Source organism: Aythya ferina (assembly GCF_964211825.1).
Source record: "Aythya ferina genome assembly, chromosome: 17".
Lineage (NCBI taxonomy): Eukaryota > Metazoa > Chordata > Aves > Anseriformes > Anatidae > Aythya > Aythya ferina.
In genome coordinates this window covers 5,757,757-5,784,957 of record NC_140316.1, presented here as the reverse complement: position 1 = coordinate 5,784,957, position 27,201 = coordinate 5,757,757, and the positions used below count along the sequence as shown (strand labels likewise).

Genomic DNA, 27,201 nt, shown 5'->3' with positions numbered 1-27,201 from the left:
GTACCACTAGACTGGGAGCTGAAGAAAGAGAGAGTGAGACTGAGACTTGCAATTTGAAGTGGCTTAAAAACAACCAACCAAAAAAATAAAGCCCACGGATATATTTTTTAAAAATAAGGCAAGCCCAATTACAATAACTTAAGAGTGAAATAATCTCTATCTTAAAAAAAAAACAAAAAAAACAAACAAAAAAAACCACACAAAACTACTACACACACAAAAAAAAAAAACAGATCCATGTAATTATTCATACTGAACCATCCAGAAGTTCAATTTTCCATAGTAATTTCTTATCTGAAGCACAATCATTCTCACCACTGTTTAACACTGAAATGTCCCTTAATTATCCAAACAAACATTACCCTCCTACATGGCACCTGAAATTCTTTTATAATGATTCCTTCCTAATTACTCTACAAAGATATAGATGACAGTTGTCAGCTACCATAACTGGGAAAATAAACAGGTTCTAATGCAATCTTACACCAACTATAATCTCAGATTTCCTTTATACTTCATTTCTCAGTTATAACGGTAATGGTTTATGGTAGAACGACACTAAGACATGTACTTTGGTAGCATCCCAAGGGCAACTTGTAAGAAGACATATTCCATAAAAACTGTTTCAAGCAATAGGAGAATTTCCTATTGATTCAATGTTTATATTGCAAATTTGGAAACTTTTATTTGAACTGGACACATATCCATGAAAATAATCTTTGTACATAACTTTTCAAGTAAAATTAAATCCCTGAAGAATCATTTGTCAGTGTGTGTTTCCCTTATAAGACCACATTGTAACAACCTTGATCCTACAGTAGTGCTATTAGTTAGCACTCATGAAAAATGTCAGTAAGGATAAAAATAAGATTAAAAATTTTCTTTATGAATCAGAAATGGAATCAGCAGCTTTTAGCCTAAGGCACTTTATCTCTTGAGAGCCAAACAGCCTTTGCAGAGAGAGACATAGTTAATAAGTTCTCTGGGGGGAATACAGCAACCTGTAATTAATTTTTTAAGAAAAATGAAATCAGGCAAAAGACTAAGTCCCTTAGGGATATATACCAAACTGTTTTAAACTTGCATAAAGTTGATAACCCAATACAGTTTTCCTATTTAATTTCAATACTTGATTTGTAAAATATACATTAAAAAATGGACTTAGTAATGTGTTTTTCCATGCAGGACCTGTGCTGACCCTTCTTTCTAAATTGTTTTCTAGTTATTATATCTTTTCCCAGAAACAGGCTTTTCAAGTGCAACTGCAGAAATATTTTGTGTACATGCAATAATAATTTCACCGCAAGGTTTTCTTTAAATAATTGCCACCAAATTGGTTCCCATGGTCACCTCATGCATCATACAGATACATTTGGCAGGTAAACAGTTCCTTAGCAACATTACCATTACCTTTTGTGGTGCTTTTGAGTAGAGACACAAATAAAAAGGTTTGCATTCAATCAGTAATAAACCCCAGTTTCAGTCATGCAGTCAATCTAGAATATCTGGCTCAGATTATCTGATTTATTCAAAGCATTAATGTTCTTGCCAAATCTCACACTGCCAAGCACATTTCAAGGACTGTTTTAAGCTGCATCCTGTCCAAAGCAGAAGGGCTTGAGGTTCCTGGGGAAGGTGTAGAACGAAGTTGTGTTCTGCACTGACCATGTAAACACAATTGTCTTTGAAGTCTTTGTTCCAACTACAAAGGCCGATGAGAAATATATGTAAACAAACCTGACTTTGTTACACGAGTGTAAGATCTTGCGGAAGATGTCAGACTCACAGTCTTGGAATGCAAACCTGTCTACTTTTTCAGAAACTTCCTCCACACCACTTGCCTCACACAATTTCTCAGGGAGGAAGGGATGGCCAAGACACCTAGAAATGTGGTAAGTGCAGCAGACAATGCCACTTTTTTGTTGGCTCATTAGTGACAATGGACTCCAGGCTCTCTTTTTACTTCTGGCTGTTCTTGTCTCAAATCAACAGGAACAGTTAGCTTCTCCCTCTATTCCTTTTACATTAATCAGGAAATTACGTACGTTATTTTATTCTCCTATGACTTGGACATATACAGTCAGGGCGAAAACACCACCTTATTTTGTAATATTGTTGATTCAAAAGACAGTAACAGAAAGAAAAGTTAGGTTGTAAATCTACTGCAATGGTTTCTTGGAAGGCTGCAGTGATAGTCCCATGAAGGCAAACAAAAAAATTGCAGAAAGCTGAAGAACATGGCAGGACAACCCTGAGAAATCCTCCTTTTCTTTGGTCAAGATAGGACGACAAAAATAAACATGGCTCTGCATGATGTCCTTCAACTTAAAGACAATTCTATTCTCTACAAGTGACAAACATTAAGAAAAAAAATATTTTTATTCTGTTCCCACTTCTTTTCCCATTTATTTTGAAGATGCCATATAACTGTACTTCAATTGTTGAAAACTCATGCCCAAGACAAACACTAAAATTTTAATAAACCCTTAGAGACAGGAATGCAGAAGAATGCTTATCACACAGGAAGACCCAAATGCTGTGCCTGGCTCACAGACGGGCATATAATGGGGGTAACAACCCAGTGGTTTTCTAGTAATGCTTACATCTCCCTTTAACTAACACACTTAGGGGGGTAACTTGACATGGAAACATCAGCACTCTACCAGTCACTAAACCTAGACAAATTTCGGAATTAAAAAGATTGCTACTCAGAGTGACCATGCAAACACAATAGTGACAAGAGACAGATTGTGAAATCATGGAAAAGGGGAAATACTGAAAAAAGGTATATAAAATTTAAAAAGAAACTCTTCCTTTGCTATAGTTTCCTTTGTGCCAGCAAGGATTGTTACAAACCAGGCAAAATTCACCTCTCCCGCTGCAACCCAAGACCAGAGGGGTAAGACAAACCAAGCCAGATCACTATCTGATTCTCACTTTGCATCCCTCCTTTCTCATCTGTTGAAATGGGTCATCACATTTGTAAAAGTTGGCTTAACTCAGAATTTGTATTGGACAGATGAAAGGCCAACCAGAAGTAGACTAAAAACCTGCGGCACCCCTGTTGCCAAGGTACAGGAGATGGGAAAAAAGAGGAGCTTCTGAGTTGTTGCTATGACTGCAAGGAAGAAGGCTTTACCATGTGAAGAGCTAATCATTTCAAAATGCTTCATCCCTTGAGGATCTGCATGAACCTTACAGAGAAATTTCACACTAAGCATTCAGAAGCTGTCATTTGCACATCTGTATAATTTCCTTGTGCTAATTCCACTTCCCTTTTATTTCTTTTTGTCTCTCTAAATTGGATGAACTGTTGTAGTTGCACTAAAACACAGAGCCTTGTCCATTAACCCTATGCTTCAAAGCAAAAATAATCTGCAATAATGAAAAGCTGATTCCTCATGAATTGAAATTGCATTCTACAGCCTTCATCTTATCACACAAAAGCCAGAATCCTGCTATTAAGAGGCATGAACTAGTGATGGAAATGTCTAAGGCTTCAAACTAAGCTTATTTTATTTTTTCCTTACATAGATCTCCTTTGGCAGATTTTCTGTTGCTTTAGTCCATTTACATACATGCTCTTTAACCTTTTTTTTTTTATAAAAAAAAACAACAACAACAACAACAACAACAACAAAACAAAACTAAAGCATTTTCACTCTTCATTCTAGCTCTTCTAGAATGAAGATTTCTAATGCAAGAACCATAAAGAGTTGATATAGTAAGGCTTAAACTCAGTTCTCCCCATCTCCCCACTCCTCTCAATATGCAATCCCCACAGCCTATCAGTCCCTGAGTAACAAACTCACCCTAATAAAAGCTTGGCTTTATTTAGGGCTTAGTCAGAGACAGCGTTATAACTGTAATAAAGCAGCAGTTTCAGGAATCACCATCTATCAGGTGCAAGCATCTGCTTCCTCCACTAACTCACAGAAAAAAATTGGACATACAAATGGTTTTAGTGCATTTCAATACAAAACACTGTACCAGAAGACAGATTAGGCTACCTACCCCATTTCACTTTCAAATAGACTATGAGCACACTCAATTTGTCTCAGAGCAAGAGGGACCAGAAAATCTAAAACTCCACAGAGCCCGCTGCAAAAGCTTGGGGAGAATTCCAGTGTGGGAACTCAAAACATTTCTCCTGCAGGAGGATTCATGATTGTAGACCCTGATATCACCCCCTGCCACTTCTACTTTCCTTTAAAACACTTCCCCAGCACATGAGAGGGATTCATCTGGTGACAGGTTATGGTGACAAACAACAGCTGCCTGCTGTGGTTCAAATCAAAGAAGATGCTGTTCATGTACGAGAGACCAGTCTTCTCAATCTGATCATGCACTGAGCAAACACATTCAGATCAATTTGTGATCAGAAGAGCACAGATCCAATGAGATAGGAAAGATGAAAGCATCAGGGCACTGTGGGGTAAAACACTTGGCTAGACTCGTTAAAAAAAACACTTGGCTAGACTCGTTAAAATTAAAACAAGAATCAGAACAAGCAAAGTATGCCTCAGGTAAAAGATTGTTGACTTCATAGCAATCATTTGCCTATTTTACTACCTCAAAGTTTTCTAAGAACAAACAGCAGAATTCTTGCATTCTCATTATACAGAAACCTACTATAATTTAATTAGCTGTTTAGCAATCTAACAGATTGCTAAATTTCACTTTTCAGAAGCACTTTTCAGTTCTGACATTAATGATACTACTGAAAACTTTTCCAAAGTCTAAGTAAGATGTTTAGCTTAGACAAGATGCCAATAAAAAAATGACATACTCCATTCCCACCTCCTGACTTTTTTGCAAGTAGGGACAATCAATCAGTTTAGCTGAGAACAATTCAAGTTAAACAGGGCATCTAATTCACTCATCTAATTTGTCAACGTTAACTGCTAGCTCTCCAGAGGCAGCGCCGTCATTCCGAGCCGCAGTCATTACTTTCCCTCTAACTTATTTATTGTAGTAGTAGAAAAGAAAACAATCCTTTCCCCCTCAAATTTGTAAGTCACAGGAGGGTTGAGGAGCTTGTCAGACAGTGCAGTGCAAGGCTGGGCACCAGCAAATACGACAGCATCACTAAGTACAGCTAAAATGAGGACCCAACTTTAATTGCTTGAGTAACCTCCAACAGCTGTAAAGTTTGGAGTATCGCAGGTCCCACAGCGGCTCTCTGGCATTTCTTCAGTCTGCAACTGGCACATAAATTCTGCATTTTAAGAAGATGCACCTCATAACCACTTCCACACTAGACGGCAAAGCTCTGGTAGCTGTCAGCCTCCCAAGGTCACCCTGCTCTCATCAGAAGAGCCAAGGTACAAACAAGAAACATGTCACAGGAAGATGAAGAGCAGCAGCTGTGTAACTCCAAACCGCCTACCTCATCCTCAGGTTTGGGATCACTAAGTGGCAGACGCAGCTGGTATGGGACTCCTGCACCGTCAAATGTCAAAAAGCAAAACAGAATCCAATAACGATCAATTCCCTCTACCAGATCCAGCTTGCCAGGGATGCTGGGGAGGTAGAAAGGTCCAAATGTGTAAAACATATTCCCAGTTACCCAAAGGCAGAAGCTGCCAGGAAACCATGCAAAGAAAGCCAACGTCAGCCACGGTGCACAGACAGGTACACAGGGAATTGGATAAACGCCTTCCTCATTTCCACGTTGAATGGCCCATTCTGGCAATGGGGCTCCTATTGCCCTTCACTGCTGCAAAACAGAGCCGAGGAGAAGTGAAAGATGGTAGCACACAGGTAAAGCATTTCCTGTCCGTATCTCACAAGAAAATGTTTCTCCTATTTCACGCATAGGTGTCGTGTCCCTGAAGTTAAGAATAATTTAAATACTAGTTTCTAGCCTCTTAAGAACAACCAAAAAACAATCTGCTAATCAATATTGCTGCACAGGGCCATTCAACTACCAGCCACAAAGAGCACCAGATCTGTCTGCCATTGTAGCACTTTGAGGTAAAAACACACCAGGAAATAAAAACATCCTCTCTAACAAACATTTTTATCTGACTGTTCTACTGGAAGAGGACAGTTTTGTTTGTTTTTAGCTTCTGTTGACAAGAACGTTCAAAGCTGAAACTTGCAGCTCTTTCTACAATGACATATTTTGTTGAAAAAAAAAAAGTGAAATAAGCTATTTATAACCATGCCAAAACCACCGTACTTCACCCCTATGAGCATATGACTGAGTGAACATGACACTGGTAAAACAGCAGCCAGATATTTGCCAAAGACAGCTCGCACAAATTGAGTTAGAATGGACATTTAAATTGGAGGGAAAATGAGAGATTCAGGAAGACTGGGGGACCTCGTCATGCAAGAAGGTCAAAGGATTTTTTAAGGAACTCACTTCTTTCCCACTGGAAATGGAAAAGAAGTTTACAGGCTTCTGATCTTTGGATCAGTCCCTCACACAAAAGGACAGATGATTTCAAAGAACAGGGGCTAGATTACACATTTATAGATCAGAGACATATTTAATAGGTCAGAGGGCCTCAAAAGATTAAAACATCACTGTCTGTAGAATAATGGCTTCTTCAGATAGTTATGCCAAGACATCATCATTAAGTAGAGTTTGCCAGGTCCTAAAACCTCAAAAAGCATTTGTGGAGCGCTTGACAGAGCTCTGAAATCCATCTCACATTCTTCTTTGTTACGCCAACTTGCCCTTAAAACTTAAAGTATTAAATCAGAGAGACACAAGGGAATTAACAAAAACTGCCATGGCAGTTAAGGATTAGTATTCAATTACCTCTATCACATGTGTTTAGCCACCAGATCATTACTGCATCGTGATCATTTGTATGAGAACTTAAAATGGAGAAGGGAGATAGTACACAAAACAACCAAACAATACAATGAAAGTAAAAATAAGTCTCTGTACCCAAATTAGCCACATGACGTAGCCACATCATACAGCACCCCAGTGGCAAAGGCACAGAATTCAGGCTGTTCCAGCTCCTAGTTCTCCAATCTATCTATCACACCACACTGCTTTTCTGTTTCCACTTCCATGTCAGTTTGACTTTTTCTGCAGGATAAAGCTTCCACCCTGGCTTAGGAGGTTGCTTCACCATCTACAAGGCATAACTTCATCAATATAGTCACTAATAGAGCAGAATACAACACAGATGATGTAGATGGCTGTTCCCAGAAGCATCCCAATTAAAACAGCTAAAAGAACTTGAGATTAGAAGAATCACCATAAATAAAATACAATAAATCCAGCCACATTCATTGCCTTTCATCAACTATTTCTTCATCACTTATTTGTCTGGCTGTGTATAAGACAAGAGCTGAAAGAAAAGCACGTTGGATGTGTTAAATCTTCTGTATTAGTCATAACTACTTCTGGCAAGTAGAATTTTGTAAATTTGTTTCCAATTAGTATATACAACAAATGTTGGTTATGCCCAGCTGAACTCAAGCTTCCTGGAAAATGTCCTAACAAATGGCCATCTGATTACGTCCCCATCAGGGGGAACATACTGTATCTGAACAAGACGACTGGGAGAAAAACAAATGGTCATAAAGAGCAACATGCACACCACTGTGGTGCAAAGAGAAGAGAGAGCAGTAGTGTACCTTTGCTCATTTGAGGCAAAAACTCAAACAGATAGGAAAAAAAAAAAAAAAAAAAAAAAAAACAGCTTATCTTCCAAAGTCTCTATTGCCTTTTTCTCAGGTCAGTGACTTACACCACACATCATCTTTTTGGAACCTAACTGAAGTTTTCCGGTGCTCTGAACAAGTGATTTCAAACACAGAAAATACCTGGATTCCAGTCCTATCTCGTGCTCTTCTTCTGTATCCTGTCACAAGCTAACTGATGACTTCAATCACACTGCAGCACTGATTTCCTACCCTGGATCAATACTAAACTTTTCTCGATTAGACTTTTGGTACTAGGAAGAATCTCATCACTATCAATCTTACTGATTGGTACCTTAAAGTACTAGTGTACGAAGATCCCTCCATTTATTTTTAAACAAAGGTGTCCACATGTACATATAAACCGAACTCCAGACAATTCGTACTGCCACGTCACTCGCAAAAAAGGGGAAAACTGCTTCTGCTCCAAAGAGAACTCAGAACAGAAGAACTGGGGACAGAGAGCAGGAATCCAAGGGGCGGTGTACTAAAGACAAAATCGATACTGGGCAGACTTCAGCAGCAGTGCAGACCACTCTGAGGAGAACTGCAAGAATATTTTGTTTAAATAGACACCCCATAGCCATGAAAATACAACTGAAGACTCCAAAGTAGACATCACTCTATGACAGCAAGTATGACACTTGTTGTTCTCTATTTCAGCAAACTTCACCTCAGAAATGTCTATTTAAATCTTGCCCATAAGACTATTTTAAAATGTAATTTGAATGTTATATGCCCTACCTCTGGACAAAGGTATTCATTTATCATATTTATATAGCAACTTCAGAATCAACCTTCCTAAAGCATTTCACAATCATGTATTTGCAGAACTCTGCAATGAAAACCACTGCTAGGATGGCTTCCATAATAACCTGGGCACAGGATGTCATTCAGCAATTACAAGAAGGAACCTGTGGTTAGGTCGAGGCAACAACCAGTCTGAGAGTGCTCAGTTGTTGTTTTTTTAACAAAACAAAACAAAACAAAAAAAAAGAAAGAAAAAAAAAAGAAAAAAAAAGAAGCTAAGCACCACTATAACATAGCTCATAAATCATACACTTGCTCCTGCACTTGCATTGATTGAGAGAGTGAGAGTAGATACATGAATTCCCCAAACCATACACATTTTGGCTGATTTCAAACAGTAAAGACAGCCTAATACTGCTATCAACTCTCTTATTCCCCCTTGTAGCACAGAATCTCATGTTGAATCCACTGGCCCCAAATCTGCTGATGGTCTGAGAGGGTATCAGTACAGTGCCTTAGGCTGAAATCTGTTCCTCACTCCTTTCCCTTCGGAAAAGCTGAGGTCCTACCCATACCAACTACACTGAAAGATTGCAAAGGCTGAAAAGTCATGCACCAAAAAGCCCATGCAACATTAATTTGGGCAGGCATTATGATACAGTCCAGCTCCCTCAGACTGCATTCAAGGGGCTAAGCTACTTGGTCAGACAGTGCCTTACCAAGACTCTACACTTCCGCAGAAAATTGAAATCCTGCATATGATTTCTTTCCCCTACAGAATTCCAAATTCTTCCCAGAACTGGTTCAGCTTGTGCACTGAATCAGGCAGGAGAGCAGATTAACAAGAAACATCACATGATGAAATAATTAATACTATTGCAGTGCATATTCACAAGCAGAGTGAACTGAGTATTTGAAGGCCTTGATTTTGGGATTTCCCTATTTTCTGTGTCTGTCCTTGCCATCACAATAGTTCTGCTGTAACTGATCCATATATATGTGTGCAACTTATTTATGTATTATGCACTTGCAAGATGTTTGCTCTATTCTGCACTGTGCTAGCTTACATGCCTAACCTCAGTGTGATTCAGGAAAAACAAAATTAGAAGCACAAGCTCCTTATATAGTAAAGGAAACATCTCCAGGAAGAACTGATTTAATAGACCTCAGATGATGACCTAAAGTGGATGTTGTGAAAAGCTCCTTAAAGCAGCAAGTTTTTCCTACCTATTCTAAATATATATCTTCTTCCTCAGTTAAGCCAAAGGTCTGCTTAATTCACATAGATTTAATCAACACAAAGAAATGAAAGAAACAGTTGGCTAGAGACCAATGTTCAAGCAGGTTCAGTAGTGCAAAATACTGCACACTTCCAATATGTACATGAGGAAGCACTGTGTGAAAGGGAAATGAATAGGGATTTAGCTGGGAAAAAAAAGAAAACACAACGGATATCATACAAGAAGCTTTTAATGGGCATTTGAGCCTGGGTCCTCAGGACTGAGTGATACTGGTCACACGTGTGACCAAAGAAACCACGCTGATAAGAATAGCTGCAGCCAGCCTGCACTAGCCAGGAGCCAGTTTCAGAACATATGGCAAAACAAATGAGTCAATGCAATCTGCTCATTCTGCTGCTTCCCCCAAATATTGCTGTATTAACATCCTCTGCTTTTTGCCTTATTACATAGTGTTACTATTTAGGAGCATGGAAAACACCTGTATGGATGACAGAGGTCTACAGAATTACTAGCATGATACATTTTTGTGGAAATTCTCATATTGTTTGCACAGATCAGCTTTAGTTGTTTTACATGTACCTTGCTCCTTGCTTTTAGGGAGAAAGGAAGAGAAAGGAAAGCTGGCAGGACTGTCCTGGTTGCTCATTTTCTTTACCCACAGCTGCACACATGGTTAGGCAAAAAGGATGCATTCTCCCAGTGCATCTCTGGATTCCACACTAAGCACCCCAGCTCCCAGCCAGCATCACTGTCTTTAGTTCTGTGAGGTCCATGACAAGAAGATCCACCATTTAAACCCCAAAACATCTACATTCAGACCTATAATTTCTCAAGCTAAAAATCTCAGTAAGCAATTGAAGGTTTGGGATTTTTGCATTAAAAACACTTTCCTTTTATAGATGTGTCTGTACAAAGAAATAACCAAAAACACCAGCAGTGTCTGAGACATCAGTGTTGCCACAACCTGTCTGTCTAGCATGAGTCTTACCATGTTCAGTATTGTAAGAGCCACAGATTTCTTGAAGAATCAAACTGTATTGACTATAAGGAAACTCTAGTACACTGTTTTTTAAATGAATCTCTACCTCTTAAAGGCAAAGGAAAGACATTTGAAAACTTGAACCTTAAATACTGAGACAGCAGGAGATAAAAACATATTGCATGGTTTTTGTTTAAGTTTGTTCTCTAAGGTCCAGGATTTAAAAACAAATCTAAACATTTCTGATGATCTTAACCAGGAGTATTCAAATTGATTGCTCTCAGTTTCACCAAGGTTCTTTTCCTGTTTCTGCCAGTAACCTGCTGTGTAACCTTGGATTATTCTTCCTTCTCCGTACTCTTCCTTCTTTTTTTCCTCTTTGCCTTCCTTATCCAGTTACTGTTTGAGTCCCTATAATCTTGATCTTTTGAAGCTCTCAACAGGTACCATATGTTGTAAATTGCTCCACTAAAACTCATGAGCATGCTTATGCATGCAGTAGTATAATATATAAAATTATACATGTATGTATACATATTACAATAGATAGCCCAGTCCAGACACCTACTGAACATGGATGCAACACAGACATTACACAGAATTCACATGTTTGAGTAGGTATTGATGAAGCAGAATGGAACAGTTCTATGAAAGAGATCTACATAATTTGACTTCCATAATTTGATGTACAAATTCTAAACAGATTTTGCCATTTCACTCTTATGAGCTTGTTGAGAGAAAGAGCAGGACTGGCAAAGTGGGGTACTTAAAATTGTACTTGACAGTTGCTAAAATCAAGAAATAAAAAGCTAAAATCATTGAAGCTAGGTTGTTTGTACAAGGGTATAGGTAAGGTACCAGCAAAAGAGATAAGACCACAATGCTGGTCTTGAGTCTCTTTTGTTCTTAAAGAGAACTTCCACTCAAAAACTGAAAGGGAAGCATCCAAAAATCCCTGCTTTACTTAAAAGTGATCCCCTTCCACACCCTCAAAAGATGCAAAATTTGTTCAACCATTTTTTACCCATGAACTTGCAGGAGATAATTTTAAAACTCTTCACATCTACCCCTCAAGAGGTAACCTCTGTTCATTTCATGCCATCTCTTCTGAGTAAACAGCAGCAAAGGAAGTACATCTACTCTTGCAACAATTCCCTGGCTCTCTGAATCTCCTAGAGTATTTTGCTTGAAAGATGAAACTCCAAACACGCCAAAATCACTGTGAGTTAATTACTTACCTGTATCTATTAAAACTATGCACTGCTCCTATCCCTGGACATTTTCATTGCTAGCTCTGACATCTCTCTACATCTAGATGTACATGTACATTAGAAGATTTAGCCTATGGGGCATACAGTACCATGTCACAGTGTAGCTCCAAGTTTAAGTCTCCTTTGTTAGTGTGGAGTCGTACATAGCCCTTCTTCTTCACATATTTGTATCTTACAACATCTTCATCAATAGCAGCTGTAACAATGCAAAAAAGGCAATAATTAGTTCTCTGGAAGTTTATTCACTGATCAGCAAAAAAATTACTAAATTCTACTGTCTGACCTTTTTCCTCTGGAATACTGGGTCTTTGGCGATTGCACTCGACAATTTATTTACGATAATCTCACATTAATCTCTGTGCAAAACACTTTCCATTACAGAAAGCCACCAGCTCCTCGAGAGCCAACAATATCATCTGTATTTTTAAGTCACAAAAAACATTCAATATCACATACTATAATTTTCAAGTAATGTCTACCAATCATGGACATTACTTTGAAACCAAACTGGTTCTTGTCAAACTTGGAAGCCAAGCAGGTAGTCATCAGTCAACCACAAATTGCTGACATATGAGAACCTACCCAGATCTGAAAACAAATAAAGCTAAATTACTGGAAACTTTACTGGAAAGTCAAACGAAAGGATCAATCTAGAATGTTTCTACTTCCATTGTGTCAAAATGTCCAGTAAGTCAAATACTTTCAACACCCAAAGATTCACCTGCAAATCATTGCAATTCTACAAGTTAAGGAATTGAACCTGGTAGACATGCAGTTTTGGCAAACACGTTCAATCTTTGCCAAAGTGTGTGACACACTTTTGCATTTTAGTGCCAAAAGACAGATTTCTTTCTTCAACTGGAAATACTAACTGCTCAGCTGTTTAATCAATGTTCAAACTGAATACATTCTACAGATTTATGTTGAGGCTAGAAAATGAAATAAAGACTTTATATTATTAAACTGCATTTTTGTGTAGAAAATAACTTTGAAAAGCAGGAAATCAAAGGCTATCACCACAAAATTTGCCATGATTCTAACCAATACCAGGTTATATCAAAAAGGTAGTAAAGATTTTGTATGAAATTTGAGGAGAGATTATACTTCTCTGCTAACTTAGGTAAGTGGATACACCATTTTGTGGTCCCTGGTCATAGGGGTCATCATCCCCTCATTACTTTCAGTTCAACATAAGTAATTGCCATTCAGAAGATGAAGCCAATTCAAAACTGCTTCATTATTTTCAGAATGAGCTTATGTGAAAGTACGGATATATCTGCTCAAGGAATACATTTCCAAGGCATTGTTACCGGCCAATTATCAATGCATTCCTTCAGTCCCCATAAATGTATGTGTGCTTGGGAGCACTCATTAAAACTGGAAAGTAAATTAACAGCTTGTAGATAGGTAATTCTGGTACCTGCTTCATGGGTAGTTTCAGGCACCATTGCAGTGGAGGTGAAGGAAGCACTTACTGCTCCAGTGGAATAGTGAGCCTGTTCGCAGAGGAAAAAGCAAGAGAAAAAGATATTAGCTATTACTATTTATCCATTTAAGAAACTAGATAAGCACTAGATACTATATAAGCACTGAAAACACACAAATATCATTTATTTCATCCTTCTGAAGGCAGACTTTCTGCTCTTTCTTCTTCTTACAGGAAGAAACAAATATCCAATGTAGGGATATTTCTCCATCTGTTACCCATAACATTTCCTCGATGAAACTCTAGTTAAGGCTGCCCAGGCACTGAGCTGAAGGGGCTTATTGCCTCCACAATGATTTAATACATTATTATGCAAAGATTTTATTATTAGAATTTATTTGTGTGTCCACAGGTAGAGATATGAAAGCAGTACTGCTGGCAAGACATCTGTAAAATTCTCCAACATTGCTGAGTAAGTGGAAGGAAAATCCAGTGAACCACAGAGACGCTGCAGAGGAAAACAAACCAACCCCCTCCCACACACAGGCCCTTCTGCGTGCAGAGGCACTGTCCTATGGCTCTATTTTGAACTTTGTGATTCTTCTACAGAAAGAAAATGTGAACATTACACATGGATTTTATAGTAAATTAGAAAGACCTAATAAGCCCAGAGATACTTTTAGTGACTCTGGGGTAATGACTGGTAGAGAATGTATGTCTAAGTCACAGGCCAATGCTCTGTCCATCAGGTTACACCGCATGCTGTGCAAGTTTATAGTTAACCCATCCACACGATTAGCTAATAATCTGACTCTCCAACATACGTAGAGTTCATCATTGCTTCTTATCTCTTTCTTTTTCTCCCGGAATATTTTCTTTTCCTATAATGCTATGCATCCTGAAAATGGGGCAAACGTGATCCTACTCATACGTCACATATGTTCACTAACTAAACTACAAATAAGCCTCCTCATAAAAAGCCATATGCTGCATTACTATTAATTTTCATGTAAGTATAATCAAAGCATGGAGACACATACATCCCAGAATTATTAAAGAAAAATACCCTGTCTTGCTCATTTCAAACATCCTTTGATGTAGGAAATCTAGATGCAGATGAATGCTCCTTTTGACAGCCATGAACACACACTAACGTGCACCTGGAAGAACATTCTTTAAAATATTTCACTAAAAATCCTGCACTACATTGGAAAAAAAGGTGAAGCAGCTGTAGTTGATTTATGTATTTGCCCACACCAGAAATGATTCACTTGCACTGCCCCTAAGGTGTGTTCTCTCTGCCAATAACTGCAGGAAGCAATGATAAACAAATTTAGAGCAAGAGACTGCAACCTGGGAAAAAAGGTTCTGCCAACACATACATCATAACCACATCAGAAAGATTCCTCCTCCTTCTTGTGCTCCATTTCTAAAACATTTAGGTTCATTTATAATGATTTAACAAAGAGAAATTCATTGACACATATAACATATTTCTAAGAATCCCAATGTGATTTTTATACCTTCATCTGTGAAAAACTTCCAGGTAACAGAAATATAAGAAGTGTCTGTTTATACTGTGATATGGCATCCAAGCCAAAAAACATTTATTACTTCTTCAACAGTGCTAAAGTGTAAGTTAAGTCAACTTACTGCATTCAGCTTATCCACTTTCTTCTTTTCAGGAGCCTTCATAGTAGCTGCTAGAATATCATCACCTTTGAACTCCTTATAGAGCTCCAGTAAAGTCTCTCGTGTCTCAGCATTTGTATTTTTCAAATAGTAAGATGGATCTAATTTTGCTTTTTCTTCATCTATATAAGACAAAATCATTCAGAATTAAAAGACAAATTCTATATTGTTCTCATCCCTATTACTACACACCTTGTCATACAAAAATCTTCCAGTTATTTTTACTTTTTCTTTTTTTTTTTTAATAGTCTAATAACTATGTTTATTCCTGCAGAAACAGTAACAAGTAACAATGCATAACACTAAAGACAGGATAACCTGAAATATGACACAATAAATGCCAATATGATGATATATAAGAAAAGAAAAATCAACTTCAAATCAATTACTGCAAAAATTTATTTGAGACCACTGCAATTGATCCAAGTTCATACAAGTCTAACCAAATTATTTCTATAGAACAATGAAGAGAAGATATAGTTGGGTGCCATATAAATTTCTGTCCTTTGTCTCTGTACTAAATGACCAAGTCTGTGACGCAAAAATCCCAGAATCAGACCTTTAATGAGACATCAGGGATAGGAGGCTGGTGGAGTAGACTGTAGAATTTCATTAATTATATTTTTTAAAGAAGTTTCACTTGTTCTCTGTGTTGGCATGCCTAGTATTTGCTGATAACGAAATATTCCATCTCTGAGATATTGCCCTCCAAAAATAAGTGGTTAATACAGTTGCTGGCTTGCAGAATTAGTAGCTTTAAAGAGATGAGCACAGTAAGACTCAGAAAAACACACCATGCTTAGAAACAGCAATTACACCTCACTAGAAACAGTTCTAAAGGAAACCCCAAGGACACTGGACAGATTTTTTCCCTTCGACTACAGAACATTAGCAGATATCATTAAGCATTTAGTTATCAAAGAATCACAAAACGATTGTGAAGCAAATTCCTTAGTTGTGATATCCACAAAGAAAAACAGAAAAGACATTTTTGATTGAAATAATTTGAGAAACATATATATCAATCTTTAACTTGGAAGACATATTGTTATTCAGACAGAAGGATGAACACCACATTGTTGATACAGTTAAATGTATGAAACAGCACCTAGCACACAGCAGATGAGAACAACCTACAAGAAGATGTAGGTTTCTTTGTCTTGGTTCTGGTACTGGCTATTAGATTTTTTGGCAAATTATTTTTTCTCCTCGTCTCAATTCTCTCTCATCTACTTTCTCTTCAAGGACATAGAAAACTTCCTGTGTCTGTGCAGAACCCAGAGACAGTTAATGATTTCTCAAGGAATCATGTCTTTGTTTCAAAATTTATCAACTCTTTTTGATGTGAAAGGGACAATTTGAAAATGTTTCCAAGAAGCTTTCAAAGCTACCATCAGCCTCCAAGGAATACTCATCCATAAAAATGCAGTCTTTAGAATTTGCATATTTGAGCTGGTGTTTTCTCACCTACCTTCAGTTCATCCTTACCTGGATCAATTATTTTTATGTTGTTCTTAACATGAAAGAAGTTAGAGACATTGAATTTATCCAAGTTTGTTGGATCCTGAAAACAACAATTAAAAAAAAAACAAACATCAGAGAGCTTCATGGGCACCCATTTCACACAACAGATAGTTTGAAGGATAGTCACCACCATAATAAACCAACAGGGAGACAGAATAAATACCATATTCTCCAAACCACAGAAAGAATGAAAAAATATACAATTTCTTAAAACAATTAACCCCAACAGGTAACAGCAATGAGCATGTATAGTATGCTCCTCAGAGAGTCTGGAATTCAGTCCCAAACACATTACACACATTTTGCCTACAGAAGTTGCTAACAATCCCAAGATGAGTCTACCCTATACTAGTGAGAAGACAGATTGAGCAGCTGAAATCCCCTGATTCTTTCCTTCATTCTGTGGTTTGGTATAACATCTAAGCAAATTCACATTACCTATCTCCTATTTATAAGCGTGCCTGATTTACACATGCTCTGTGAACTTTTGTAATTTATTTAAAAATACAAATAATAATACAAATAATAATACAAATAAACTTTTGAGCAAGTCTTTGCAGTCAGACCTGTGGGTTTTTTATAGCGAAATCCGTGCTTACACAATTACTTTAAAATATATACAAAATAATAAAAATGAAAACAAAAGTGCTATTATGAAATCTCTGTTCAATGACCACTCAAGATAAAAAGCAAAAATACACAGCCCATTAATTGTAAATCTTTACACTATCTCTAGGCAAATTTCTACACAACCTTGACCCTTTGTTAGAGAGTGAGAAGAGGAATGCTTACTGGTGATCTAGGTTACATTATACTATTACTAAACAGTTCTTAATCCTTCCTCTTACAGTGACTTCAAGGGCTTTTCCTCGAGTTCCTCTGTGGCACAGAAAGGTCAAAACACCAACTTCGGAATTTCTGGAAGTTTCATTTTTACAGAAAACAATTCAAAATCTAAACTATCTTAATAATATGCTACAGCTGTTAGCTCAAGATAAAAATATTGCAACATGCTATGCATAGGACTAAAATACTGACACAAATAGTATTATCCCAAATAAATTTAACAAAGCATCTCAACCCACCCCTGTTGTTAAGAAGTTCTGACAATTCCATCTCTGCTCAAAGTAATGATTAATACAAGCAGAGCTAGTAGCTTCATCACTTACTAAATGATCTAATTATGCCTTTCATTCATCCCTGAAATTGTATGCTTCCACCAGAGAGTACATTTTTAGTTTTAGTGCTGGTAGTAAAACTAAAACACGTTTATAAAATCAAGCTGTGCTAGTCTGCACCCCAATGATGACCTCCTGGCTTTCTTTTGTTCCCTTTACCAATCACCACGTATGTAATCATTTTCCATTGTTAGCTGCCCCACTATACCCGCTCTGACAGATCTTCATCTAGACACAGGCAGCCAAAAAATGGATATTTTGTCTTGCAGTAGAAACAGATCATCTTTAAATAAATCTACTAAGGAACAGGAAATTTGGACATGTTCCTTCAAGCATTTTTATATCCTCTGAGCATTTTTACATCCTCTGACTCCTGCGCTCAGGCATATTTCTTATTTTGTGTCAATAAAAGTAAGCTCACCCTCACATACACTTTTATGTACGTATGAATAGAGATAATTCCAGCCTTGCTCTCTGACAGTAAACGAGATGCACGGAGAAAGTCAGGACAAAGGGCTCAGCGTGTTTCCAGAAGACACAGCCCGCCTCCTCCCAGGCGTTCTGCACTAATCACAAACTGCTGCTTCCACTGACAGAAATCATCGCCTTGCACAGAAATGTGCCACCACTAAAGATGAAGAAAAGAAGACTGCTTCTCCTTTCCAGGAAAGTGAGAAAATAATCCACGTATTAATATTAATGCAGACAAATGGATTTATAGCAATCCACATTTCTGCCATTCATGGCAAAGCTGAAGGGCAAGACTGACTCCTGAAAGAGGCTGCTCAGGAGGTACAGACGAGAGGGGAGGGAGGGCAGGAGACAGCAGTAAAGATGAAGCAGATAACAACCGTACTATGTTCCTCTAAATAAAGCTTCTAGATTTACTGATTTATACTTTGTTCAAAAATAAATAAAAGTATACTGTAATTACCACCGCCTTAAGAAACCAAGTGTTTGTGCTCAGGGTAGTGTGACTCAGATTAGTTCAAACTGTTTCACAGCCACAATTCATTCAGATGTTTACTGCTTTAACTAGTCTAATTGCTGGCATTGAGCAACTCAGTAAAAATGTTTATATTCTCCCTCCCTGCAAGGTATTTCTCAGGGCTCTCCAAATCTCCACTGGCCTCTCCACAGGCAACTTGCCCATCGTGGTGAGGGTGCTGAAGCCCACGGCGCAGCCTCCTCTCCTTGCACACCACAGCTGTCCCGCTGGGACACCCGGGACACCCCCAAACCACCATGACAGGACCAAGACCAAGGTCCTAAGCCCTATTCTTCATCACATTCAGATGGGCTGCCACGATAAAAGGTTTGATTCACAGCATTTTCCTTTGTTCTCCTGACTCCACAAACCAGGAGTCTCACCACACGCTGAGAAGGCAGACAGCCCAAATGCCTCTTCCAGAACCAGGTTTGCTCTGTCAGTGGAAAACAAAACACGAAACAGTTCCTCAGGTTGAAATCTGTGTGTCATCTTACAGAGAGCAAGTGGCAGGCTGGCTTCTCCTTCTAAAATACAGCACTGGGATACACTAGAAGCTTAATTACGACTAGACAAATGTGCATACTGAACGTGACAGAACTGCACTAAATGTTAACTTAAACACAAGATACCATTTGCTCCTACTGTCCCCAGGAGCAGAGCACATCTGACCAGCCCAACCTGCCTGCAGGGCTCACAAACCATTTCCTTACTGATAGCAAAGGTTCCTACAACACAAGATATGCATCTTTCAGGTAGCTTTAGATAAATTTGCAAAGTGCACGTTTTTTTCTTCACTCAAGGAAGAAAACCGTCTAAACACTTATAATTAGCCTGCCAAATTCCTCTTGTTGCATCGCTGACAGTTACTGGGCACATGATCACGACAGTCTAAGCACGACTGGCATGCCGACCCCACAGTGATGGCAGACTGATGTACCTGCCTCGTCAACGCCTTGAGTTCTGCTGAACCAGCGGCCTCTCCTGTTCCTCTCCTGCTCGGTGAGAGGCCAGCCTCACTGGGGACAGAGCTCCCATGATTAAGGCCTAAAAGCCACAGGCCTAAAGAAATAAGTTCTGTGTAAGTGCACAGAAACCAGAAGGTAAGATGAACTTTGAAGAATAAGCTGGCCTACTTTTGTTTGGTTAAAAATACGTACTCAAATTAGCAGGGGAACAGTCCCAGAGTTTTTCTTATTGAGGCTACAAACAATAAACTGAAGTTTAGCAAATTACTAACACAGATCTAGACATCAAAGGGTTGCTAACAATCACAACTATTTAGAATCTCATATTTTATGTCCTCAGAGCTCAGATTTCAGGAAAACAATCTCCAGTTTTATTCCACTGTTTTTTTCTTCTATCATTTTTTGATTTCAATTTATGGAAACAGCTGAAACCCCATCTATCTGAAGCACCATACATACAAGCCCCCAAAAGAGCAGGTCAAAACCAGCACAGTTTTAGATCGTGTGATTTCTTAGAGGCCTGATTCCTCTCTTACCATTCAGCTAGCTATGCCATTTACTGATTTACCACCAGGAATGTTACTGTCAAATGACAAAATTTACAAGTATTAAACCCACATTACCTTCCTTGATAAAGCCAGATTCCAGGCATGTTAAACTTAAGAGAAGCTTTCAACGTGTTTTAATAAAATGACAAGACTGCTTTCCTAACAATATCCAGGTGTCATTTAAATTTGAAAACTGTGTTTGTGGATAAAGGCATTCAGCCCAAGCAGACAGCATCCCCCTTGGCTGCAAGCAGCCTTGGACACTCAAAGGCTTTGCCTAGACTAGAGAATGAGATGGGAGAACACCTATAGCTTTGGATTTTCACTCCAGATCGGGGCCATATTGACCCTCTTACCCTGTTAGCTATGAACAAGCAGCTCACGCAGACCACAGCCCAATGTGCCATGTCACTGCCAGCCACTCTGCACATGCATTCGTGCAGAATTTGTTCTCAAAGAGCCCTCACGCACAAGGGAGAGAAAGGCTGCTCTGACCTTCTGTCACACACAGCGAATGAGAAAGAGCTCAGGAGTGAAATATCAATTAACAGTGTGCAGCTCAGCTACCTCCAACTTAGTTCATTAGTTATGCTTCCTGCCACAAATGCCAATGGTGTTTAACAGCTTGTCAGGAACCTTGTCTTGTCCACGGCTGATTAGGTTGAACAGAAACGGTAAAATCGACATAAGGAAGCATGTAACAGTACTTGCTTTTTCTTGCCTTTTTTTTTTTTTTTTTTTTTTAAACCAGGAACAAACCTTAAAGACAATTTCAAGGTGAAATGATGAACAGCAACGTTATCCGAATAGGAAGCAGAAAAGGGAGGTAAGGACACTGCAAACAAGCTTCAACAATACCAGCCTTCCTATCACAGATACCCTGTCCCTACAGATCTCTAATTGCTTTACATCATATCTTACCCATTAAGTAGAACCAATAAGTCTTGAAGTATTTGACCTGTCTATCATCTGAAAGCACATTTATGACATTTGCAAGGAATGCTATGATGTTAGGATAAGCTGATCATCATTGAAGGTAAAAGTACAAATGCATTTAGAGTTAAGAGAAACATGAACAAATTATATCAACAATACTCCATTTAGACAAGAAATGAATAAGTGCATTTGAGAGGAAAAAATATCTGAAATACTGATAGTAAAGGGAAAGAACTCCCAAAAAAGTAACAGCTGCGCTGTAGAAGATGGAAAGCTTGACCAGAGTTTGTGACAAGATCACACACTTAAGAAAAAGAAAATACAGCTTGGGGGTAAAGAGCTTCAGTCTAAAAGAAAAAAACACAAAAACAATCATGCTAAGCCTGATGGAGTACACGAAGGGTTTCATGTGTAATAATATCATGTGTACTATTGTCTTTGTCAGCAAGATATTAAACCAGAATCCATGACATCTTTTGCCTGAATAACTACGTCCAAGTTTATGTCAGAGTGAATTCCAATTTTGATAATTTATCTTGCACACCAGGATATGGCATTATTCTTTACCTCCTGCCCTGAGCGGCTTGAAAACATTGCCATAGGTTGATGAAAAACTGCCATGCTATGCCCCAGGACATTTGCATTTCAACAGGGAACAAAGCAATTTCTACATTTATAAGTGCAGGAAGCATTCTGGACTCCTTTGCAAACAGAAGTGTATCATAAGATATTGTTTCTGTTGATTAAAGATGTGATTTTTAAGTTGCAGATCCAAAATAAGTTGTCTTTTTTAACATGTAAACTTAAAAGCAAAAGGACAAAATAACTACCGCTAAAAATGAAAGAGTCCAGCTGAGATGCTGCTCACCAATAAAGATAACAGAGATGGGTTGTGATTAGTGTTTGAACAGTCAGAATGGAACAAAAAGAATTTTATGCAATTATCTCTTTTCTGGAAAAAGCTTTTTTTTTTTTTTTTTTTTTTAATTACATACATTAGGAGACAGAGGTCAAGTTTGAGGTCAATTGCTATTCTGGTAACAGAACATCCCTAGCAGCTGTAGGATTGCCCTTTCTGTATTAATAAGGAAAAATGTGATCGCACAAATAATCTGTAAACGTACATTGTTCAGATTTTCCATTTATCAAGTTGTATTTCACTACCAAACACAGGTACCCCATCTGCTTCCTAGGACATTCAGAGTCAGACTCTGGAAATGCTATTTTCTATTGCTAAACACACCTATTACAGACAGTCCTATTCAGCTGTTATTTGCAAAGCAAGGAATGTTTTTATAGCAACTTCCTTTACATCTACCTTTCTGACAAACAGCAGGGTCAGTGTTACCAACTCACTCTCAGTTCCAGCTCTCTCAGATAGCACAATATTCAATTGACATGGGGGAATGGGAAAACAGCAAAGTGATACATTTCAACACAGAATTGAAAGATTTTTTTTTTTTTTTTCCTTTTTTCCTTTTTTTTTTTTTTTTTTTTTTTTTTAAAAAAGCAGGATTTGTTATAGAGCTCTAGAGCCACAAATTGAAACACAACAGATTGCAGTCACGAACTCTGGCTAAGAAACAAAGCCACAGGTGGCAGAGCTTGGCAGTGTGAAGCCACCACACTGCCTACAGTGTCGTCAACAAGAGAACTTAGAAAGGGGACACTGGTCTGTCTTTTAACAATTTATGTGAAGGAAACACTATGAGAAAATAACAACAAGTTCCTACACCATGTATACACAACAATTTTAATGCCCAGGCCAGTCATCCTGCTTTGGGTTGCATTCTGCGCTCAACTAAGCGAGCTGGGGTAGGGCAGCATTTGAGTAGAATGAGGAAAAGATTAGGTATAGCTGCAGGTTTCAGTGGGTGCTGTGAAGTGCACTAGGAGGCAAAATGGCCAGAATTGCTTCCAGTTCAATCCCAAAGCTGGCGATGGCTTTACTTCTAATCTAATCTGAGAAGAGTATACCACACGACTATACAATACAGAGGTGTAGTTAACACCAATCTATAACGAGCATTTTACTAGAGATGCACAAATCTATTCATGCTCTACGAGCATCAACCTAAACGAATGTGTGAGAGGTACAGGAACGTGTGGCAGTGACCTCTGTTAGCAGTTAATGGACATATTACTCCAAGCAAAAAGAAACCCAACATGTCAAGAAGTGAATGAAGATGGAAAATATGGATAAAAATGCAAACAAGTAACATCAAAAATTTTGTTAGTTACTGCATTTTGAGACTTAGGGGAGTATAGCTTATGTTTGCTTTTATGAAAAATAAAGCTAGGCATGTAACAGCAACGCACTCTTTATATATACATTCAATTCCAACCCTACAAAGCATACCAAAATATTTTTAAATGAATGCACATTTCAATTATTTGTTCAAAATCATTTGGTTTTCCATACTGATACATAGAAATATTTTTTGTTCACTCATGTTGTCATTTTTCACTGTTCCAAATCCATTAGCAACAAGGCAGTTACATTCAAACAACATTCTGTTGGGAGTTTTCAATATGAAACACTATGTTTTTTGCATTCCTTGGATTAAAAACATTTTACTTTGTAGCATTAGCTTGAACAGTCATAAATCCCAAAGGGAACAGGGGGAAAAATATTTATAAACATGCTGTTCAACACCGGGGAGTAGGGAAGAAGGGATACATTTCATTCACATTTAGACATAAACGAAAAATATTTTTCTATTCAAATTAAAACGTATTAGTCTTGGTTAGTGGCAATTATCTGCTCATGAGGGATGCATACTGACTCATGACTCCAGTAATAATAACACTTTATTTTTTTTCCCTATCTTGAAATCTTGCAAAGTTAAAAATGCTTGCATTTAAACAAGCTTTAGATCCTCTTATACTAAATTTCATCTGTAAATAAGTATTTTTAGATCTCTAAGATACTTCTGTACATTTTTACATTTACAATGCTGTTTTTCATTTAGGTTATGATATTATTAAAAATCAGTTAAAGACCAACAAAGGAATCTATTAAAAATAAACACACACAAAAACACAACATTCTAAGCAAGCACATAAAATCCTGTGGTTTGTTGCTTAATTACATTTAGGGAAACAGTATGTAAAAAGTGTTTTTCTGATGCTTTGACTGTTTTAGGTATCTTCAGAAGATTTATATGGACAATCAACTTCAGTCCTAATGTAAAGTCTTCTACAAATAAATTTCCTAGAGTCTGTATACACTAAATTATAAAAAAAACGTTTCCTTTGGTAAGGAAGACCATGTAGTGTCATCTGTCTAGAGCCAAAGATGATTTGGGATGTATCTTTCCCTTTCTTCTATTCAGTCTTTTCCTAATGTAATTCTGTTAAGTCTCACTGTAAATCAGTGGTGTCACAACAATTTTTCAGGTAAGATTAGGAGAAAAAAATCCTACTCCACAACCTTATGCATGTTTATATAACCAAAATATATTATATATTCTTGTATTCAGAGACAATGAAACAGTGTGCAACCGCAAAAACATTTGTTAAAATTCACATTTTTACATTGTATCACAGACTTTTTGTGCACCCTCCATTTTTTTCTTCATTTTATAAAGTTTAGCAGTCTACTTATCTACAAGGCACACAGAAATCACTGTAGAGATTAGTCAAGCTTTATGTTATATGGCATCTTTGTGGCTCATCTGGATAACAAAGAAAACAGAGTAATTCTTTTTCTACCCTTTTCCAAGCCACAAATACAGAGCAGCATTTCTCTGTTCATTTATTCTATATTCATGCTGTAACACTGGACATAATAGCATTTCATTATCTGAAAAAAAAAAAAAAAAAGTAGTATGAGACATGTAATGGAGAGAAAAGTTTACCTGCAGTGTCACAATGTCTTGCCGAGTGAAGGGCTCATCAGTCAAGAGATCTTTGTAGCTCTTTGGTTTTATGTTCAGCTGCTCAACTGCCTAATGGCCACGTGAAAGATACAGATATTAAAAACTGAATTATAATGTGTAAATATTACAAGTAAATATATGACACCACTCAAACCTTAAAGGACCATTGAGAAAGAAAACAATTTCATATTAATTCTCAAATGGCAGCTGCAATGTTTTCATTGTATACTTTAACAGATGAAAAGCCATTTAATCCCTACAAAATTTAAACAGCTTTGCATTCTGACTTAATAATAATAATAAAAAAGAACCTTGCAATCTCAATTTCCTAGGTATACACATGATTTTAACCAAATTCATCATAAAAGTACCATCATAAACTTGCAATATTCTAGGTTAAGTATTTTACAGATGGTATAAGACAGACAGCTTTAACAAGGGGTCAACATCTCCCCCACTGTTACCACAAGTCAGACAACAATTTGTGAAGCTGGTCCATCTCCTAGTACTTAATTTCCTTGGCTGTAAAACAAGAATGAAACCTACCTACCTTTCTAAAGCTTTTTGTGATCATCTATGAAATGCATCAAATATAAAATACTAATTGCAAAATGCAACAAACAACTTACCTCATAGGCAAACACATTCCCAGTTGTCTTGATGGCCACAATATGGGAGTTATTGGTGAATACAGTAAACAGCACGGGACAGTGGTATTTACCTGATGGAGAGGAAAAAAGCTTCAATTTAGCATGAAACCCTTGCAACTAGTTTGAAATTGATATTTTCTGTTATTTCTGTGAAGGATATTGACATTCCTTTTTGATATAAAGCGTAAATTCTGTGTGTTTTAATAGTGTTTTAACTATGCTTTGATTTTTCAGTGCCTTTCATTTTTCAGTGAAAATGAACTTTTGAAATCTACTGCCCTTAATATCCCAACACAACTTTGTCCAACATGCTTAGTATCTATGAAGTATCACAATATAATTGTTATTGTTGCAATTAAAGCTCTACTGAGAGCATGAGCCCTGTACCTTAGGGTGCCCAGTGCTCTATTTTCAGTGTTGTTCACAGGTATACACATTTAGGTTATATCCAACAAAAGTTCACAGCAGCTGCTGTACTTTTAAGAGAGGAGAGCATTTTGTATTCAAATGTGGCAAGCAGAATGCCATTAAATCTGAACACGTTATTCAATAAGGAACGCAGCTTCTGCTCTAATCAAGCTGTGAATTTCCCCAGGAGGGTCAGCATAAATATTAAGCATGTCAACAACAAGCACACTGATGGAAGCCAATGTATGAGGAAAAAGAAAAATGTCTGGATGAACTCAGCAGAAGCAATTAGAAGAAGGTTATTAATACTTGATCAGTTTGCTAGACTTGGGGGTTTGGGTGAGATTTTGAAATAGGTTGAGACTGTTTGGTTCTTTTTTTCCTAATTACCATCTGAAAATCAAAAACAGCAGGGAAACCAGAATAGAGATTGCTCACAGCACTTGCAAAGACAGGAAAGGCAAGGACCTACAGAGTATTTACCAAGCAACTCATTGGCCAGAGGAGGCACTCTGACCAACGTGGAGGTGCAAGTAAAGGATGAGGATGTTTTCTGTTGATATCACTACAGTTGAAAAGGAAAGACATTTTCTTAAGGACCTGAAATTCAGGAGAAAGTTTAGAAAGGAATTTCTAGAAGTGGCATTGGGGTATGGCCTAAATGATGGATGCAGAAACACACTAACGAAATGTGGAGGCTCAATCCAGTTGCACAAAAAAGAGCAAATCAGCACGTTCTCAATTCTAGCAAAAGCAGAGTGGCTGAGGTTACACTTGCTGATCTGAATAAATGGTAGTCCATTAAGGAGGGATCCTTAATTGGAAGGAACTGCAGGATCTGATGACTTTTTTATTGTATGGGTATGAACAGAAAGGTTCTATGTATATAGCAACAGTTCTACATGTTAAGATTTAAAGAAAAACTGGCTGATAGAAATGCAATATTTTAGCCTCTCTTTTACTGCATTTTCCCTCGATTAGTTAGTGACACAGCACGTGCCTTTGTATGGAAAAGAATTCTAAGACTGCATAGCTGCTGTCACCCTGCCCAGCATTATGAACTGGACTTCTTCAAGGAAAGCACAATTAT

The 27,201-nt window shown here is 37.7% G+C and overlaps 1 protein-coding gene across 2 annotated transcripts in view; it reads right to left on the bottom strand.

The window, feature by feature from the left end:
- PPIL2 (peptidylprolyl isomerase like 2) overlaps positions 1 to 27,201 on the bottom strand; it is a 74,668-nt gene that overhangs the window by 30,323 nt on the left and 17,144 nt on the right. For both annotated transcript variants that reach the window (XM_084539067.1, XM_084539066.1), the window contains exons 7-12: positions 25,683 to 25,774; positions 25,033 to 25,122; positions 16,519 to 16,594; positions 14,992 to 15,152; positions 13,333 to 13,408; positions 12,002 to 12,108 (exon numbers count right to left, since the gene is read on the bottom strand). In XM_084539067.1, coding sequence (XP_084395193.1) covers positions 12,002 to 12,108; positions 13,333 to 13,408; positions 14,992 to 15,152; positions 16,519 to 16,594; positions 25,033 to 25,122; positions 25,683 to 25,774 — 602 coding nt within the window. The remainder of the gene's footprint in view (positions 1 to 12,001; positions 12,109 to 13,332; positions 13,409 to 14,991; positions 15,153 to 16,518; positions 16,595 to 25,032; positions 25,123 to 25,682; positions 25,775 to 27,201) is intronic.